General features: G+C 49.5%; 1 protein-coding gene across 1 annotated transcript in view; it reads left to right on the top strand.

The window, feature by feature from the left end:
- SLIT1 (slit guidance ligand 1) overlaps positions 1-18,220 on the top strand; it is a 170,577-nt gene that overhangs the window by 131,162 nt on the left and 21,195 nt on the right. The window contains exons 19-25 of the mRNA XM_052660767.1: positions 2,349-2,492; positions 2,776-2,942; positions 4,379-4,511; positions 5,515-5,583; positions 8,355-8,426; positions 10,286-10,357; positions 11,218-11,289. Of these exons, the coding sequence (XP_052516727.1) occupies positions 2,349-2,492; positions 2,776-2,942; positions 4,379-4,511; positions 5,515-5,583; positions 8,355-8,426; positions 10,286-10,357; positions 11,218-11,289 (729 nt within the window). The remainder of the gene's footprint in view (positions 1-2,348; positions 2,493-2,775; positions 2,943-4,378; positions 4,512-5,514; positions 5,584-8,354; positions 8,427-10,285; positions 10,358-11,217; positions 11,290-18,220) is intronic.

Genomic DNA, 18,220 nt, shown 5'->3' with positions numbered 1-18,220 from the left:
GATCGTGTGGCCCTTTAGCGCGTCCGAGAGACAGTGCTGTCTTGTCAGACTTGCCACAGGGACAGACGTGTCCTATATCTGCCCCGTCCAGTCTGGGAGCCACAAGTGTCTGGGGAGCACTTGACACGTGGACACGGCTATGGAGGCACTGACTTTTGAATTTCATTTCATTTTAATTAATTTAAATCTAAATGGTCGCATGTGGGTAATGTCTACCATGTGGACAACACCTCTAGAAGCCACCTGCCTGGATTTAAATCTCAGATGGCAGTAAGGCTATAGATTTGTTTTCTGAGCACGTGTCATGGAGTTTATGTAAGGTGAACAAATACATGAGAGGATTCCCTGTGGATTTTTGTCTGTTTTACAAAAGGTTTTATTCTGCACTGTGTTCTGCAGCTTTTTTTTTCCCACTGGTGTGGCAGGTTCTTCATAGATGGCTGCCTCATTCTTTTTTGTACGTGCCTACAAATTCTTAAAGGGCCCACATGGCTCAGTGGTAAAGAATCTGCCTGCTAATGCAGGAGTTCCAGGAGACACAGGTTCAATACATGGGTCAGGAATATCCCCCGGAGTAGGAAATGGCATCCACTCCAGTACTCTGGCCTGGGAAATCCTGTGGACAGAGGAGCCTGGTGGGCCACAGTCCATGGGGTCGCAAAGAGTTGGACACAACTGAACAACTGAACACGCATGCAGTATTCCTTGAGACAGGGTGCTGTGGGCGTTCAACCAGTCACTTGAGTTTTTTCCAAGGAAGACTTGGAGTAGACAGAGGAGAGAGGAAGGGCTGGTGCCTGCAGGAATGGTGCTGCACAGGAAAAGGAGTGCCCATAACCCCTCCACTGGTCACGGGTAATTATTGACACACACACACGTGTACATACATGCATACACACATACACGTGTACGTACATGCATACACACATACACCCACATACATGCATGCAAACATACAGATATATCTTAATGAAATCCTTGAATACATTTTATTTAGTAATCTTTTTTTTCCCTTAAACATAATGTGAGCATTGTTGTGATTTCTTTTGAATGATTATATATATTACATAGGGCGTCCCTCGTGGCTCAGACGGTAAAGACTCTGCCTGCAATGTAGGAGACCTGGGTTCGATCCCTGGGTCTGGAAGATCCTCTGGAGAAAGGCATGGCAATCCACTCCAGTTTTCTTTCCTGGAGAATCCCCATGGACAAAGGAGTTTCTGCATAATTATTAGAGATTAAGGCTAATTCTAATTTTATTACAAGCAATGCTGTGATTAATGTCTTCGTCATGAAATTCTATGCCCATTAGGAATTATTACCTTAGAGATAAATCCCTAAAGCTAGACCTGCTGGGTGAAAGCACAGAGGGCCAGGCTAGGGTTCCTGGTACATCTCACCAGGCACACTTCCAGGAGGTCCCCAGTAGTTCTCCTGCCAGCTGTCATGAAGGTGCCCATCCTCGTACCCTCTTGCCAGCCTGGGCCTTATTGTTATTATTATTATGTTTTTAATGATTTTATAATTTGGCAGGCAAAGATGCAATATCAGTTAAATGTCCTTGATTACTAGTAAGTTTGAACATTTTTCAATGAATGTTCATAAACTTTATTTCTGTCCATTCATGCTCATGATTCATTTATTTTATAGCAGAAGTTTGTGCCTTTTAATCTCCCTCACCTAGTACATCCATTTTAATTTAAACCATTCAACTTCTTTTGTGAATTGCCTATTTTATGTCAGGCTTGATTTTAGTTTTTTGTGTGGGAAAGGGAATAGAGTCAGGTGTTCAAGGACAAACAGAGACTTTTGCAGCTATAAATGAGGAGAAGGTCGTTTCGGAAGGAGAGCATAGCTGGGGAAAGGTGTGGGGATGCCGGCCTGGGCAGCAAGCCTGGAGGACAGAGAGGTGGAGAGTGTGACCATCCCTGGGGAGGTGGGCAGGTGCTGGTCTGGGGCTGGGTAGTAAAGAGTTTAAACAGGATTCTGTGCACAGTTTAGAGGCTGCTGTGGGCTTTAGGCTGGAGAGTGACATGGCCGGGTTTAAGTTTCAGGCAAGTCTCAGGTGTTGACCATGGTGCGTGGCCTGGAGGTTGGGGAGGCTGTGGGCACCCAGGGATGAAGGTGATGGTCGTCAGCATAGAGGGCCCGTGTGGGCAGGGTGGAGAGGCAGGCATCTCAGAGGCAGGCAGGCAGGGAGAGGAGCGCTGGTGTGGCCCCGGGCTCTCCTCTCTGTGGCTCAGCGTCCCCGGAAGAGAACTTGTGAACTGGCCGCTGGTGGCCCAAGCACAGGGCAGGCGGATGGCCGTGCGGCACAGCGCCGGCTCCCCCACCTCTCCCGGCCCTAGGATGCTAAGGAACAACCGCATCAGCTGCATCCACAACGACAGCTTCACGGGCCTGCGCAACGTGCGCCTCCTCTCGCTCTACGACAACCAGATCGCCACCATCTCCCCGGGAGCTTTCGACACGCTCCAGGCCCTCTCCACGCTGTAAGTGCGGCTCGGAGGGCGCAGGGCCGGCGCGGGCGGGGCTGAACCCTGGAGCCCCGGCCACTCGTCCTGTCTGCAGGACGTGGACGGTCTTCTGTGGTTACTGTGAAGGACTCAGGCGTTTGGGTCTTTACGCGTTAACATGCCACCTCCCAGTCGCTGCTGGTGGTCCTGGAGTGGTGGGCGACTGTGTGGCCAGCAAGTGGCAGGCGGGAGCCGGCTGTGCCGGGACAACTGAGTCTCGCGGGGGGGCTTTTGTGGTCACATCGCTGGCTTCTTCCAGAAACCTTCTGGCCAACCCTTTCAACTGCAACTGCCAGCTGGCGTGGCTGGGCGACTGGCTGCGCAAGAGGAAGATCGTGACGGGGAACCCGCGGTGCCAGAACCCAGACTTCTTGCGGCAGATTCCCCTGCAGGACGTGGCCTCCCCCGACTTCAGGTGTGAAGAAGGTAATGCGTGGGCACCCCCCCGGGTGGTGGGGGGATAGGGCGTGGTCATGCCCCAGAGAGGAGGGGTCCCCTGGGGAGGGGAGGGGCGAGGAGCATGGACACCCACTCAGTCCTACACCTGCCTCGGCCTGGTGGGGTCTCCGGTGTGATTGTAAGAACAATGGTGGGCTTGCTGTTTTTAAAAAATGGGGAAATACAGACAAAGGAAGGGCATAAATGTTACCTATTAGCTCGTCACTCAGAGAAAATCATAGTTAACATCTTAGTGTAATTTCTTAAAGTAAGTTTAACCCAGAGACCTGCCTCCTAGCTGTTCCTGAGGGCTCCAGACCGTGGCTTCAGCTTGTGCAGCACCCACCTGGACTCTCTAGGGGCCCCACCCTCCACACTTGGGTCACTTCCTGTGTCAGTATTGTCTTTTCCCTGAGTCCTCGATCTCTCTCCCGGGGTCATGTCCTTCTTTCTCTAAACGCACAGAATCCAGCCTATCCCTCCATCCCCCGCCTCCCCCTCCAGAGCATCATATACAGAGGCAACTGTAGGAAGCAGATTTTTACCCAAAGTGACAGGGCAAGGTCTTGTCTTGGCCCAGCTGTCTGTGTTCAGGAGCCCCGGCACTGGCGATTTCTCCGCCTGCCTTCAGCTTCAGCCTCCTGGCTTCTCCCCACCTTTCTCAGCACCTCCTATCCCCTTTCCAGTCTGCTTCCTGGGACCCTGGTGTCCTTATCGTCCGTCCTACACTCAAGCAGAAGGAAGGAAGGAACACAGAGGGTGCTCAGTACTGTTTATTCAATACATGAATGAATCTGTGAAGGATGTTGGGATAGAAGGGGCTGAGATTCTGGGCCAGCCAGACCTGGGTACAGACTCCATGTTGCCTCTGATCAACCTCCTGACCTGAGCAAGCTATTTAACCTCTCCCAATCGCAGTAAGGTAGAAAGTCCTTCATTCCTTCATTCAACTGACCTGTCTGGAGGCTGATATGGGCCAGGCCCTGCTCTCAGTGCTGGGCCCCTTCAGTGACTAGAGAAGAAGAAAGGGACACAGGTCTCCGTCCCCACGATGCTCACATTCTAGGAGCAATGGTGGTCCCCGTTTACTGCATCATTAAAGAAATTATATTGGTACAGTGTCTGGCACACAGTAGGTGCTCAAGAAATGATGTGGCTACCATCCTCCTTCGCTGCTATGCCCGGGTCCATCTTAGGTCTGAGGTGGAAGCGGTGAACCCAAGACCAATTCCAACCTCAAAACAGATCCAAGGGGCTTTGGCCGTGGTGGAGGAGGGCTGCAGCCAAGAGAGGACTGATTGGTGCACAACGCAGTATCAGCAAGAGGCCTCTGTTCCGAGGCGCCCTGAAGCGGGGCGCTGGCTGCATGAGGCCCTGAGGAGGCCTGTCCCCTCCCTGATGTGGCTTCTCACCTTCCTCCCCAGGCCAGGAGGAGGGGGGCTGCCTGCCCCGCCCACAGTGCCCCCAGGAGTGCGCCTGCCTGGACACTGTGGTTCGATGCAGCAACAAGCACCTCCAGACCCTGCCCAAGGGCATCCCCAAGAATGTCACAGAGCTGTGAGTAGCCCCCGCCTGCTGGCAGGAGGAGAGGGTGACCAGGACCTCTGGAGGGTAGACAAGGCATCCTAAGGGCTGCTCTTGGTGGGGCTGCAGCTCCAGGAGCTCAGGTCAGCTTTTCGATGGCTGGTGGTCATGGGGGTGGGAGGGCAGGTCACAGCATCTTGAATCCCAAGCTCTGCCCTGTAGATAAGGGGAGCCCTGGGAAACTTGACAAGGAGTTTAGTGCCTGGGCTTTAAGGACAGTGATTGGTGGTGGTGTATGTAGTAAGAAGCAGAGTGGAGGCCCAGATGCGGAGAACAGAAGAAAGCTGCTGCAGGAGCCCAGGCCTGGGGGCTGGTGCAGTCAGGGAGGGGCATGTGAAAATGGAACAAAAGGGAACGATGAGAGACCAGGGGGTGGGAGAAGCTCAGTCAGTCACAGAACTGGCTGCAGAGGGAGGTGGAGGTTCCCGTTAGCGTCCTGCACTTGGATGGTTTAGGAGCATGCAGTGTGGCGCTGATGGAGTCAGGGGAAGCCCAGGTGGTTGTGAAAACACAGAACTCAGGTCTGGGAGTGTTGGGGTCTGGGACCAGCTTCAGGCACCTCACCAGCAGACAGAGGGAGGGACCTGCGTGCTGCTGCGGGCTGGCAGGTGGGTATTAACATGCCAGTCAGACCTATTTGGCTGGAAAGATTGGAGAGGAGAGAGCGAAGGGCAGAGGGTCCCAGATTGAGCCTGTGGTGCCCACTGACAGGGAGGATGCTGAGGGGGCCAGGCAGGGGCTCAGGAAGGAAGCCACAGGAGGCTTCATGTGTCCATGGCTTTTACCGTTTTTTGGTGGCACCTTCCCTGATGGCCTGTATTTTCTCCTCCAGTTAATGATTCAGGGCCAATTGTGTAGTCCATAGGTAGGAAAGGGCATGGGTGAGAAGGCCCTGGCTGCAGGGGAAGGTTCTTGCAGTGCTGGACTCTGCTTGAGGCTGAGGTGGCTGCACTAACTTTGCTGTTCTCTCCTGTAGCTACCTGGACGGGAACCAGTTCACGCTGGTTCCAGCACAGCTGTCCACCTTCAAGTACCTGCAGCTTGTGTGAGTATCCTGGCCCATCTCAGAGGACAGGAGGGCCATTGGAATCTAGCTATTATTGCTCCAGCTTTCCTGGAATTCCCTACAGACTCCATTCTGGTTGACCCATTTTTTCTTTTTTAGTTGAAGTATAGTTCATGTATTCTTGGCTTTCCCTTGTGGCTCAGCTGGTAAAGAACCCGCTTGCAATGTGGGAGACCTGGGTTTGATCTCCCAAACCTGGGTTGGGAAGATCCCCTGGAGAAGGGAAATCCTACCCACTCCAGGGTTCTGGCCTGGAGAATTCCATGGACTGTATAGGCCATGGGGCTGCAAAGAGTCGAATACGACTGAACGACTTTCACTTCACTTCACTTCACATAGTTTATGTACAATAGTATATGTTACAGGTGTACAATATAGTGATTCACAATTTTTAAAGAATATACACTATTTATAGTTATTATAAACCTTGGCTATGTTCCCTGTCTGGTACTGATCCGTTTTTTAATTTCACAGCATCCTCTTGGGAACATCTGTGCATAGACCTGTTTTGCCACCTAGTGGCCATTCTTGGGAATTGCATTGTCCCTGGCTGGAGTTGGACTGGGTCTGCTTCTGCCCACACCATCCCCCGAAGTGCCCCTTGAAGCTGATAATTACTATTAATGAGGGTTATCCTTGCAAAGGTAGGAGCCAGAGCAGAAGTAGAGAGTTATGGGAAACTTCTTAATCCAACCTTGGCTTCCAAACCAAATATGAGATACAGCAGCCTCAAATACGCATCTGTAACTAGCTTTTTCTTTAGGCTAACATCTACTATTCTGTTATTTCCACCTTTGACTTTTCTACTTCATGAAAATGTACAAAGTAAGCCTCAGAATAAGTTTAGCTCCTCTTAGCCTTCCAGCTTGATTAACAGCTCACTTCAATTGTCTTTGTCTGCCCATTGGCCAGATTCCGTCAAAAAGAAGCCCAGAGAATATTTCATCTTAAGTGCCTTGGAGCACTGCTACTCAAAGTGTTGTCTGTGGGTCAATGGCAGCTTGAGAGCTCTTTGTAATGTGCCTGCAATTAGATAAAGAACTTGCATCAGCATTTTTATCAACACAGTTTCTTCCTTCATTGGGAAAGCATTGCTATGGAAAAAATGTTAGCTAAATTGTGTGTTTAGTATCGTGTTGTGCTTAGTCACATCTGAGTCTTTACAACCCCGTGAACTGTAGCCTGCCAGGCTCCTCTGTCCTTGGGGATTCTCCAGGCAAGAGTACTGGAGTGGATTGCCATGCCCTCCTCCAGGGAATCTTCCCAACCCAGGGGTCAAACCCAGGTCTCCCACATTGCAGGCCAATTCTTTACCGTGTGAGCCACGAGGAAGGCCCACAGGTGATTGCATTTTGGCACAGGCCCCTTATTTGGGGACATTCAGTTCACATGGAGTAGCACTGGCTTAACAGAATTTTGACACTCCCGTTTTTCTGTCTTTGCTAATGACCTAGCCATTGTGTTTTGAGTGACTGTTCCAGTGGCGAGGTGAAGATGATAGGTAGAGTGCTTTGTGGCTGACAACAGAGAAGGCGATGGTGCCCCACTCCAGCACTCTTGCCTGGAAAATCCCAGGGATGGAGGAGCCTGATAGGCTGCCGTCCGTGGGGTTGTGAAGAGTCGGACACAACTGAGCAACTTCACTTTCACTTTTCACTTTCATTCACTGGAGAAGGAAATGGCAACCCACTCCAGTGTTCTTGCCTGGAGAATCCCAGGGACGGGGGAGCCTGGTGGGCTGCCGTCCGTGGGGTTGCCCAGAGTCTGACACAACTGAAGCTATTTAGCAGCAGCAGCAGCAGTGGCTGACAGAGAGAGACAACACTTTTTGGTCTAATTTGAGGCAGCTTCACTAGTGATGTGGATATGCTTGAAGAGGAAGGGAGGGAGAGGGGACTAATGTCAAGGCAGTTAGTACTATGAAACTGCCTGTTGGGTCTGAAATACCAGCACGTCCTTATCACGGGGAAAGAGAAGTCTGGCTGGGACCACAGAGGAGGACACCGTCTGTGCCCGATGGGGAGGGAATCCAGGAACACCCGGCAGGGCTGAAGGACTAAAGGAAGAGGAAGAGCAAGAACAGGGCTTAGTGACGACCATCCCTTAGGGGTGGGTGAGAAAGCAGTGCAGCTGAGCGGTAAGGGGGAGTGCGTGAAGACTGGAGTCGGAGAAGAGACTTGAGAAGAGGGTGGTCAATAGGGTCAGCACTGCAGGGTCACTCAGAGCACATTTAGTGACCAGGGCCTTCGGGGCCAATGGACGAGGGTCTGACTCTGGCTGAACCTCCTCCTAGCTGTGTGACCCTGGGTGGGTCACCTCATCACCCCGAGACCCTGCCCCTTCTTTTGTAGAATGGGTTTTCTACCTCTCCCGCAGGATTATAGGGAGGGGGAGTGAACAAACCCACGTGAGGTGCTAGTGAGAGAGAGAGGAAGAGAGCCCCTCACACCTGGCAGTTGAGAGACCCGGATGCCCTTGGTGGGAGTATTTCCATGGTGGGCAGGGGCGACGCCAGGGTGCAGGATGAAGAAATGGAGACCCGGAACCCTGGGGACAGAGAGGGAGTGCAGGGATCAGAGCTGGGGAGCTGTAACTGGTTGTGAACCCAATGCCTCTTCCATCAGCTCCCAGCTGCCAGTGGTTAGAACCGCTTGCCCACCTGGCTGGGGGATGGCTGTGGCCAGAGTGGGGAAGGGGAGGAGTCCTTTCTTTCTAAATGATGATACTTTTTTTTCTTTTGTCTTTTCCAGGGACCTGAGTAACAATAAGATCAGTTCCTTAAGCAATTCGTCCTTCACCAACATGAGCCAGCTGACCACTCTGTGAGTCCCGCGGGGGGCGGGGGGGGGGGGGGGCGCTCCTGGTTACCGGGACTCTCCCCAAGCCTCGGTCATGAGCAGGTGTCCCCATGTAGCCTCCTCAGCCTCCAGGGAGGGTGCCAGGGCCTGCTGGCCAAAAAGACTTTTCAGAAACATTTTTTTTTTAATTGTGAAATGCAGCATATATATGGAAAGGTGCAAAAAACATAAACATATAGTTTAACATATAGTCATAAAACTAGCACATGTATAAATACCTAAGGCAAAAACCGGAACACGGCTAGCACCCCAAGAGTCCCCCTGTGGCTTCCTGGTTCTTCTTCTCTCTCCCTGCACCTGAGGCGGTCCCTACTCAGACTTCCGCAGTGATCTCTTCTTTGGTCTCATAGTGCCATCTACATAGCTTTTTCTACACAATGAAGTTAATTTTGCCCATTTTTGAGCCTTATATGAATTGAATCACATAGGATATAGTCTTATACGTCTGTCTTCTTTTATTTACCATTGTGTCTTCATTTTCATCGCTATATAGTATTCCTTTGTAGGAATATGCCACACTTTCCTCATCCATTCTACTATTGATATTTGGATTGTTTCCAGTTTGGACTGTTGTGAATGGTGACTCTGAACATTTTTGTGCCTATGTTCTAAGATATTTTAATGATTGCTTTACTTATATTCCAAGCAATTCGTTGGAAAGTAGTAATGAGCATCGCTTTTATTTGCCTGCTTAAGAATGTATTCTGTTCACCTTCCCAACACCTCATTTTACAGATGATGTGCCGAGAACTTAAGAACTTCCCCTTAGGTCCTACTGTGGTCAAATAGCAGAGCCAGTATCTCAAAAAGACAGGTTCCTGACCCAGGCAGGCCCCCAGGAACAAAATGTGGGCCTGAGGCCATGAAACGCTGCACTTTCCTGCCCTGGGTTCCCACTTCAAAGTCTTCATGAGCCTATTGACTGAAAGCAAAATACATAACATAGAAGTTGAGTTTAGCCCAGAGAAAGCCTCTCAGATGGGTCTGAGGAACTGCTCTGAAGAGGTAAGGGAGGGGCCAGGATACAGAGGACCGCTTTTTCTGAGAAAAACATGGAGTCACACATCAAAAGGTTACTGCTAATCACCAAGAACATATCTCAAGTGAATGACTTTAGTGCTTTTCTACCTATGCGAAGATCTAAGAGTCTGGGGTCATTTGAATTTTTTTCCTTAGATTTGCGTGTTAACTCTCTAAAGGCCAGTATATTCAAAGCACAGAATGTTTTCCATCTCTCCTCTCTGAATTCCCCTCAGGGTGCACCGTCCTCGTGGAACGGGATTAGCAGGCAATTTTTTTTCTTTATGAGCCTGTGTGAAGCTGCCCTGGCCTGTGGCTCTCAACCAGGGGCGGCTCTGCCCCCCAGGGGGCACTTGGGAATAGTTGAGAATTTTTGGCTGTCACAGCTGGCGGAGGGCAGGGGAAACCCCTGGCATTTCATCTTCAGAGGCCAGAGATGCTGCTCAGCACCCCTGCAGCACACAGGGCAGCCCCCCTCCCCGCCAACAAGGAATTGTCAGCAGTGCTGAGGCTGAGAAATCCTGGGCCAGGCGATCCTGGCAGCTGTAAGGAGAAACAGCCCTTTCCTGTGATAAAAATGTCTCATTTCTCTTGTTGTTATTTTAAAAATAGCTCTAGTGAAGTATAATTAATATCTAATAGTATATTCTCAAAGTGTAAAAGTCGACACATTTTGATTTACGTTCATGCCCCTGGAATCATCACCACGGTCAAGATGGTGGCCATCTGCATCAGCACCAGAAGTGCACCCTTGATAACTCTTCCCCCTTACCCCCACCCTTCCTCGCTCTTCCTTCCCCCAGGATCCTCAGCTACAACGCCCTGCAGTGTATCCCTCCTCTGGCCTTCCAGGGGCTTCGCTCCCTGCGCCTGCTGTGAGTCTTCCCATTCTCCATTCCTCCGGGGAAATCTGCCCCACGAGGGGCCTCCTCATCCCCTGGTGGACAGGAATGTCCCTGCGTCCCTCCTCACCGCCCTGCTGGGCAGGAATATCCCCACGTCCAGGGCCCCAGCAGGGCCAACTGCGTCTGAAGTGGAAGGCCAGTCCACTCTCGTTAGAGCCCCTAACGGAGGCCCAGGAATACATGGGAAACTTTGGGGAACGCTCACCCAAAATTGCATAGACAGTAGGGGCTTAATCTTCTGTCTCAGAGAATCCAGCAACCAGGGGCTGCTGCTGGCCCCAAGCTGTGTTTGCCGTATGTGTGCGGGGGCAGGTTCCTAGGCATTCAAGATAAGGTAGCCCCTTGCTGGCATGTGAGCCTCCTGTCAAATGGTGAATGTTGAACCTGCTCTAAGGGATTCCCACTGCGAGGTGTGGCCTCTGCTCACAGCCCCATGCTCACAGCACGGCCTCTGGAATATCCCTGCCCCAAGTCCTCTGGCAGCCACCAGGGGCAGGGGGGCATTCTTTACCCTCAACCAGGGTCCACTAGTAGCTTCCCTATCGGGAAGAAGCCTGTCCCCCTCGGGCTCCCTGGCTGAGCTTGGGAGGGCACGTGTCCATTTGTCCTGTGAACAGGCGTGGTGCGTGGGTTAGTTTTGACAGCATAAGCAGGGGCCTCCAGAGAGGCTGAGGGTTGGCGTGGTCTGTGATAGTCACAGAGTCTGTGCTAGCCTCTCCTGGCCTGTGGCCATCCTCGCAGAATCTCTCACTCAGGGGCCCTCTCCCCCAAACACACCCCTCCTGAGTCCCTGTCTCAGGCTGAGTCCTGACGGCCTCTTCTCTCTTCAGGTCCTTGCATGGCAATGACATCTCCACCCTCCAAGAGGGCATCTTTGCAGACGTGACTTCCCTGTCTCACCTGTAAGTAACTCTGACCCAGTCTTCAGCACCTCTTTATATTTAAATGGAACTTGGATTCCAAGAAAGATGTTGCCTCTTGAGATTATTACTTTTAATTTAGCTCATGAGCTTCAAATGCTCCCTGTTTCAGACTCTTACACATTCAGTGCACCATCAGTTGTAACAATGGGATTGAGAACAGTTCCTCACGAACAATAATAAAAGTAGTCATGACCTTGTGTTGACTGCCGAGCCCTGCACCTCCATCAGCTAATGCAACCCCCCAGCACTCCTACAACATAGCTACCATTATTCTCATCTTCCACATGAGGAGGCAGGTCCAGAAACTTGACACGCTCACCCAAAGTTGCATAGGGCAACAATAGGGGCTGAGTCTTCAGTCTCAAAGCCTGTTCTCTGAAGCACGATGCCAGTATTGTGCCTCTGACTTCACATGGTAGGTGATAAGCTCTGGAAATTTAGTACCGCCAAGGAGTGTAATTGGTGTAATTGGATGCTGAAATGAAATGCAAATGAAAGTGCAAGTTGCTCAATCATGTCCGACACTTTGTGACCCATGGACCATACAGTCCATGGAATTCTCCAGGCCAGAATACTGGAATGGGTAGCTGTTCTCTTCTCCAGGGATCTTCCCAACCCAGGGATCGAAGCCAGGTCTCCTGCATTGCAGGCGGAGCCAACTGAGCGACTTTCACTTTCATTGAATGCAGAAGGGCTTCCAAAACCATTTAGCTGGCAACACCAAGAGCATTCTTAAAACCCAGTATGCTCAGTGCCTCAAAAGGCTGAGTGTAGTATCATATAACCCAGCAATTCCACTCCTAAATATGAATCCCAAAGAATTGAAAGCAAAGACTCAAAGAGATACCTGTACACCCTGTTTATAGCAGCATTGTTCACACAATAACTATACAGCAGAAACAACCCAAGTATCCACTGACAGATGAATGGAAAAAAATATGGGACAGTGGGATATTATTCAGCCATAAAAAGGAATGAAGTTCTGACACGTGAGCAGACCTTTAAAATATGTGAAATAGATAAGACATAAAAGGACAAATATTGTGTGATTCCACTGAAATGAGGGACCCAGACTAGTCAAATTTGTAGCTACAGAATGAAGAATGGTGGCTGCCATGAGCTAGGAGGAAGAGGAAAAGGGAATTTGTGTTTAATGGGTAAACAGTTTCCGTTCAAGGTGATAAAAAAAGTTTTGGAACCAGATAGTGGTGCTGTGTACTCAGTCATGTCCAACTCTTTGTGATCCCACGGACCGTAGCCCACTGAGCTGCCCTGTCCATGAAATCCCCCCTGTCCACGAAATCCTCCCTGTGCATGAAATCCCCCCTGTCCATGAAATCCTCCCTGTCCATGAAATCCCCTTGTCCGTGAAATGCCCCCTGTCCCTGAAATCTCCCCTATCCGTGAAATCCCCCCTGTCCGTGAAATCCCCCCTGTCCGTGAAATCTCCCCTATCCGTGAAATCCCCCCGTCCATGAAATCTCCCCTGTCCGTGAAATCCCCCCGTCCGTGAAATCCTCCCTGTCCGTGAAATCCCCCGTCCATGAAATCCTCCCTGTCCGTGAAATACCCCCTATCCGTGAAATCCCCCCTGTCCATGAAATCCTCCCTGTCCATGAAATCCCCCGTCCATGAAATCCTCCCACCCATGAAATCCTCCCGTCCATGAAATCCTCCCTATCCGTGAAATCCCCCCATCCATGAAATCCCCCCTGTCCATGAAATCCCCCTGTCCGTGAAATCCCCCCTGTCCATGAAATGCCCCCTGTCCATGAAATCCCCCCGTCCATGAAATCCCCCCGTCCATGAAATCCCCCTGTCCATGAAATCCCCCCGTCCATGAAATGCCCCCGTCCGTGAAATCTCCCCTGTCCGTGAAATCCCCCCTGTCCGTGAAATCCTCCCTGTCCATGAAAAACTGGAGTGGGTTGCCATTTCCTTCTCCAGATAGTGGTGATGGTTACATAATATTGTGAGTGTAATTGATGCCACCGAGATGTACACTTAAAATGGTCAAAATGGCAAATTTTATGTGATAGGTATTTTACCATAATTTTAAAATGAGGGAGTATAAAAGCAGTAGGCCATGAATTATGATTAATTAGGGTCATTCTAATTCTGAAGGTGGGGCCAGGCACAGAGCAAATATGTCCTTTCCTATCGTCTCATCTATAGGTCAAGGTCATGTTCAGCCAGACAGATGCAGCTGGGACCCTGGGCATTACCACATCCTCATGCTCACTGCCTCACAGCCAAGCAGCCAGGGCCCAAGTAGGCAGGCAAATCCAGATCAGAGAGCCTTTTGGGATCCCCAGCATCTCTGCTTGACGTTCATTCACTCAACAATCTCCCTGGATTTTCTCAGCTTTAGGACTCATCATTTCCAAATTTTAATCTGTGAGATCAGACAGATAATCTGTGGGTACTTAATATGGTAACATTTCTCTACCTTTCCCATAGCAGGCATCTAACAACGTTAGACTTGAGGAAATAAAATAGCAATAAGTGCCACTCATTGTGAGTTTGCTTGGGACAAGGGCTTTACTTCCAGATGGAAAGTAGCTTTTGTGCCAGCTTCATAAAGACAGGGGCTGCCTTGAATCCACACTGAAGGTTCTAGGACTTGGTGGGCAGAGTGCAATGATTGATTAGTGATGTCTGCCGTGGGAGTGGAAGAGATAAGAGGTTCTGTCCTCTGTGGCAGGGTTTATTATATCCATTTTATAGTCTCAGGTTCAGTCAAACAGATTTCCTAGGTCATAAAGCTAGGGAATGACAGAGACAGGATTTGAACATAGGTGTGTGTGATTCCAAAGCTCTTTATTTATTCTTTATTGCCTCAATAAATATGTCCCAAGGAACCACAGTGAGTCAAATGCTGAAGAATTTACTAACACAAGGTTGCTGCCTTCTGTGACCATCTGGGATATTACAAAACAAATTCAAAGAAAGCAGTGACTAACTCTGGGGAAGTCAGATGACCTTCAGAGAGGCGGTGCCATCTTTACTGCCTTTGAAAAGGCACGAGGAATTTGCCATTTGGAGAAGATAGGGAAAGACATTCTAGGAAGAGGGAATAGCTTGTGCAAAGGCACGGAGGCAAGAAAGTGTAAATGACATATTCAGGGAGGCTATACTGTCCAGCGTGCTTCCCAGGCGGCTCAGTGGGGGTAAAGAATCCACCTGCAGTGTAGGAGGAGCAGGTTCAGTTATTGGGTCGGGAAGACCCCCTGGAGGAGGGCATGGCAACCCACTCCAGTATTCTTACCTGGAGAATCCCGTGGACAGAGGAGCCTGGTGGGCTACAGTCCATAGAATCACAAAGACTCAGACATGACTGAATGAATGCACACACACACGCTTACTGTGCGTGTAATATGTGGATAGAGGGAGTTGGGTTAGGTAAGAAATTTGGGGTAGGAAGACAGGAGTATAGAAACGGACCCTGCCATTCTGTTGTAAAAGGTCTCTCTGCTGAGAAGTTTGAGTTTTGGTCTGTAGATAGAAGGGAATCAAGGAAGAATTAAGTTGTGGAAACTCCTGGAAAGCCATGGTGACATATGGAAGCTGGATGGGATGGGAAGAGTCAGGAGGGAGCCTGGCTGGAGACGGTGGCTCTGGACGAAGACCAGGCAGGGGCCGTGTTGCTCATTGTTCTTGATGAATGCCACTCACAGGGCCTTGATTCTATCTAAGTTTAGTAAATTTTGGTTGTGAGCTCATTGTTTGCTGATGTTAGGAATTCTGAGGACCTGAACTGGAAATGCTTCTCTCTAGTGAGTTCACGTGTGTGTCTTGCCGGGCCAGCTCTGCTGCTGCTCTGGGCCCATGCTGCTCTCCTCCCTTGCTTACCCGTGGGCTGTGCTGACCGTCTGCTCCAGCTCTCCCCCTTGCCAGGAAGGGCCTTTCCAAGCATCTGGCCCATCTCTTCCTCCTCCGTGTGTCTCGCCTGCTTGCATGTGTGCGTGCTAGGTCGCGTCGGTCAAGCCTGACTCTGTGTGACTCTATGGACTGTAACCTGCCAAGCTCCTCTGTCCATGGGATTTTCCAGGGAAGAATAGTGGGGCGGGTTGCCATGATGTCCTCCAAGGGACCTTCCGACCCAGGGATCAAACCTGCGTCTCTTGTCTCCTGCTTTGGCAGGCTGGTTCTTTACTGCTAGCACCGCCTGGGAACGCCATCTCTTTAGCCTGGGCTTTACCTCTCCTCCTTCGCTGTGAAAACTGCATGATGCCCAAGGATGTTCTGATCTTGCTCTCAGCTCAAAATCTAGAGGCTTTGCTTTTCAAAAGGGAAATAAACAACATTGTTTTTCCTCTTAAAAGTTTATTTATTTTAATTGGAGGGTAATTACTTTACAGTACTATGATGGTTTTTGCATCCATCAACATGAATCGGCTGGAGGTGTACGTATGTCCCCTCTCTCCTGTTGAAAAAGAACATTCAGACGTTGTGACATATTTATGGATAGAGAAAGAACAAAATGTGTCTTTTGAAATGATATATCAAACTCTCAATTCCATTTTCAAGTGAAATTTACTGATTCAAACAATCTTTGAGAGAATAGCATTGAAACATCAGTTCAGTTCAGTTCAGTCACTCAGTCGTGTCCGACTCTTTGCAACCCCATGGACTGCAGCACACCAGGCCTCCCTGTCCATCATTGACTCCTGGAGTTTACTCAAACTCATGTCCATTGAGTCAGTGATGCCATCCAACCATCTCATCCTTTATCATCCCCTTCTCCTCCCACCTTCAGTCTTTCCCAGCATCAGGGTCTTTTCAAATGAGTTGGTTCTTTACATCAGGTGGCCAAACTACTGGAGTTTCAGCTTCAACATCAGTCCTTCCAGTGAACACTCAGGACTGATCTTTAGGATGGACTGGTTGGACCTCCTTGCGGTCCAAGGGACTCTCAAAACTCTTCTCCAACACCACATTTCAAAAGCATCAGTTCTTCGGTGCTCAGCTTTCTTCACAGTCCAACTCTCACATCCATAATGACCACTGGAAAAATCATAGCCTTGACTAGATGCACCTTTGTTGGCAAAGTAATGTCTCTGCTTTTTAATACATACACATGACCATATGTAAAATAGATAGCCAGTGGGAGTTTGATATGGATGCAAGACACCCAGTGCCAGTGCTTTGTGACAACCTGGAGGGATGGAGTGAGGAGGGAGGTGGAAGGGGGGTTCAAGAGGAAGACAACATATGTTTCGTGTGAACAAAAACCTGAAGCTGCAAAGCCAGATTTTGAGCCCATGCCTATCTATAAATTCAGATGTTAGGAGAACAGTGATATCAGGCTAGAAGCCAGATCCAGATCTAACTTGTTAGAAAAAACAAAACAAAACAAAAAACAGTAAGTAGAGCTCAGTGGTAATTGGTAGAGCTCAGTGGAAGTGGTAATTGTAGAACAGGGCATTAGCACTGCCAATTAGATATGTTTGCTAGTTGCCCTGTTTCTCCCTAAAATAGCATCTATGTGCAAGAAATCTTCCATTATTATGAAGCAACCTTGTGAATACATTCTTCCCTTTATACCCGGGGTTTCAGATGGAACGAGGCAGCAGCCTGAGAAGTGTGCATATGTGTGTATTCAGGTGTGTGCCCATCTAATGCTGATGGGATATGTGTGCCTGTGCACACATGTAGCTATTATTTCTTCTGCGTGAGAAGCTGCACCTATTTCTTAAGTATTCCCTCAGCAAGTACAAGGGGTCAGGAATGCGAAATGATAGTGCAGACTCACTGCATTCTCTCTGGGCTTCGCGGAGGCCACAGGCCGTCTGAAGGGAAGGAGGTGCCCGTGGCTTTGTCCCAAGTCAGGGGTTGCCCAAGAGTGAGCGCCCAGTGTTCCTGGCTCCCAGACGTGCCCCCTGTTCTTGGTGTGACTCTGACCTGGGCCTCTCTTCGTCACTGGCAACACGCGAAGTGGGTGGGTGGGTTGAGGGTGTGTGTGGGGGGGTGAGGTCCACCATATTTAAACCCCTTGAACTCTAGAGTAGGAATCAGGATGTGGCCTTAGGTGTTTGTCTTGCCATCAACTTGCAGCAGGACCTCAGACAATTCATTCAGCTCTTCGGGTTCTTTCCTCGTCTGTACACAGGTTATTTATCATGTCCACTAGAGTTCTAACTACATGCCATAATCAGGCCATCATGAGTACGAGCACTGCTCACTGCCTGCACATCTCTGCTGCTGTCCACTTGGGTATTTGCAGTTAACTCGTCTTTCCTCCGTTTGTCTATCCATCCATCCTTCCATCAGCCAGTATTTGCTATGTGCCAAATCCTGTGGCAAGGCTCCCCAGGGTCATCCTTCATGTCTATAATCTGGCATTTTGTTGCCCCTAATCTGTTGCCTGCGGGAACACTATACTTCTGTGTTCATTAAAAATTCATTGTGAAAAGTGAATATGAAATGATTAGGTAAATCATGGGATGCCCATATGACAAAATAAAAAGTAGTTAGTTATAATATTTATGACACTGTACTTTATTATTTGATGAAAACGCAGAATGAAGAAGATGGTATACTCTGATTTCAGTGATGTGTGTATATACACATGAGCACAAGAACTAGAAAGGAATAGATGAAAATTAAATTAGTCACATTTATGGAGTGGTAGAGGATTCCTCTATTTTTTAGTTTCTTTTGATTTCATACTGAGGTTTGTGCATTTCTCCTGCTTGTAGGCAGGGGTTCATTTGGCAAACGGGGGGGTTCTGCTGGTTCAGGCACCATGTGGGATTGGTGACACGTGCTCTCAGGGAGCTTCATTCCAGTAGAAGGAGGCAGGGATGCACATGAATAAATTGCCTGGGAGGAGGAATAGCTCAGGTGAAGAGATTTTGAAGTTTTAGTATATGCTAAACTCTATAGTTGGCACTTCTGTCATAGGAGG

Source organism: Budorcas taxicolor, chromosome 23 (assembly GCF_023091745.1).
Source record: "Budorcas taxicolor isolate Tak-1 chromosome 23, Takin1.1, whole genome shotgun sequence".
Taxonomy (NCBI): Eukaryota; Metazoa; Chordata; class Mammalia; order Artiodactyla; family Bovidae; genus Budorcas; species Budorcas taxicolor.
This window is presented reverse-complemented; position numbering and strand designations above follow the sequence as displayed.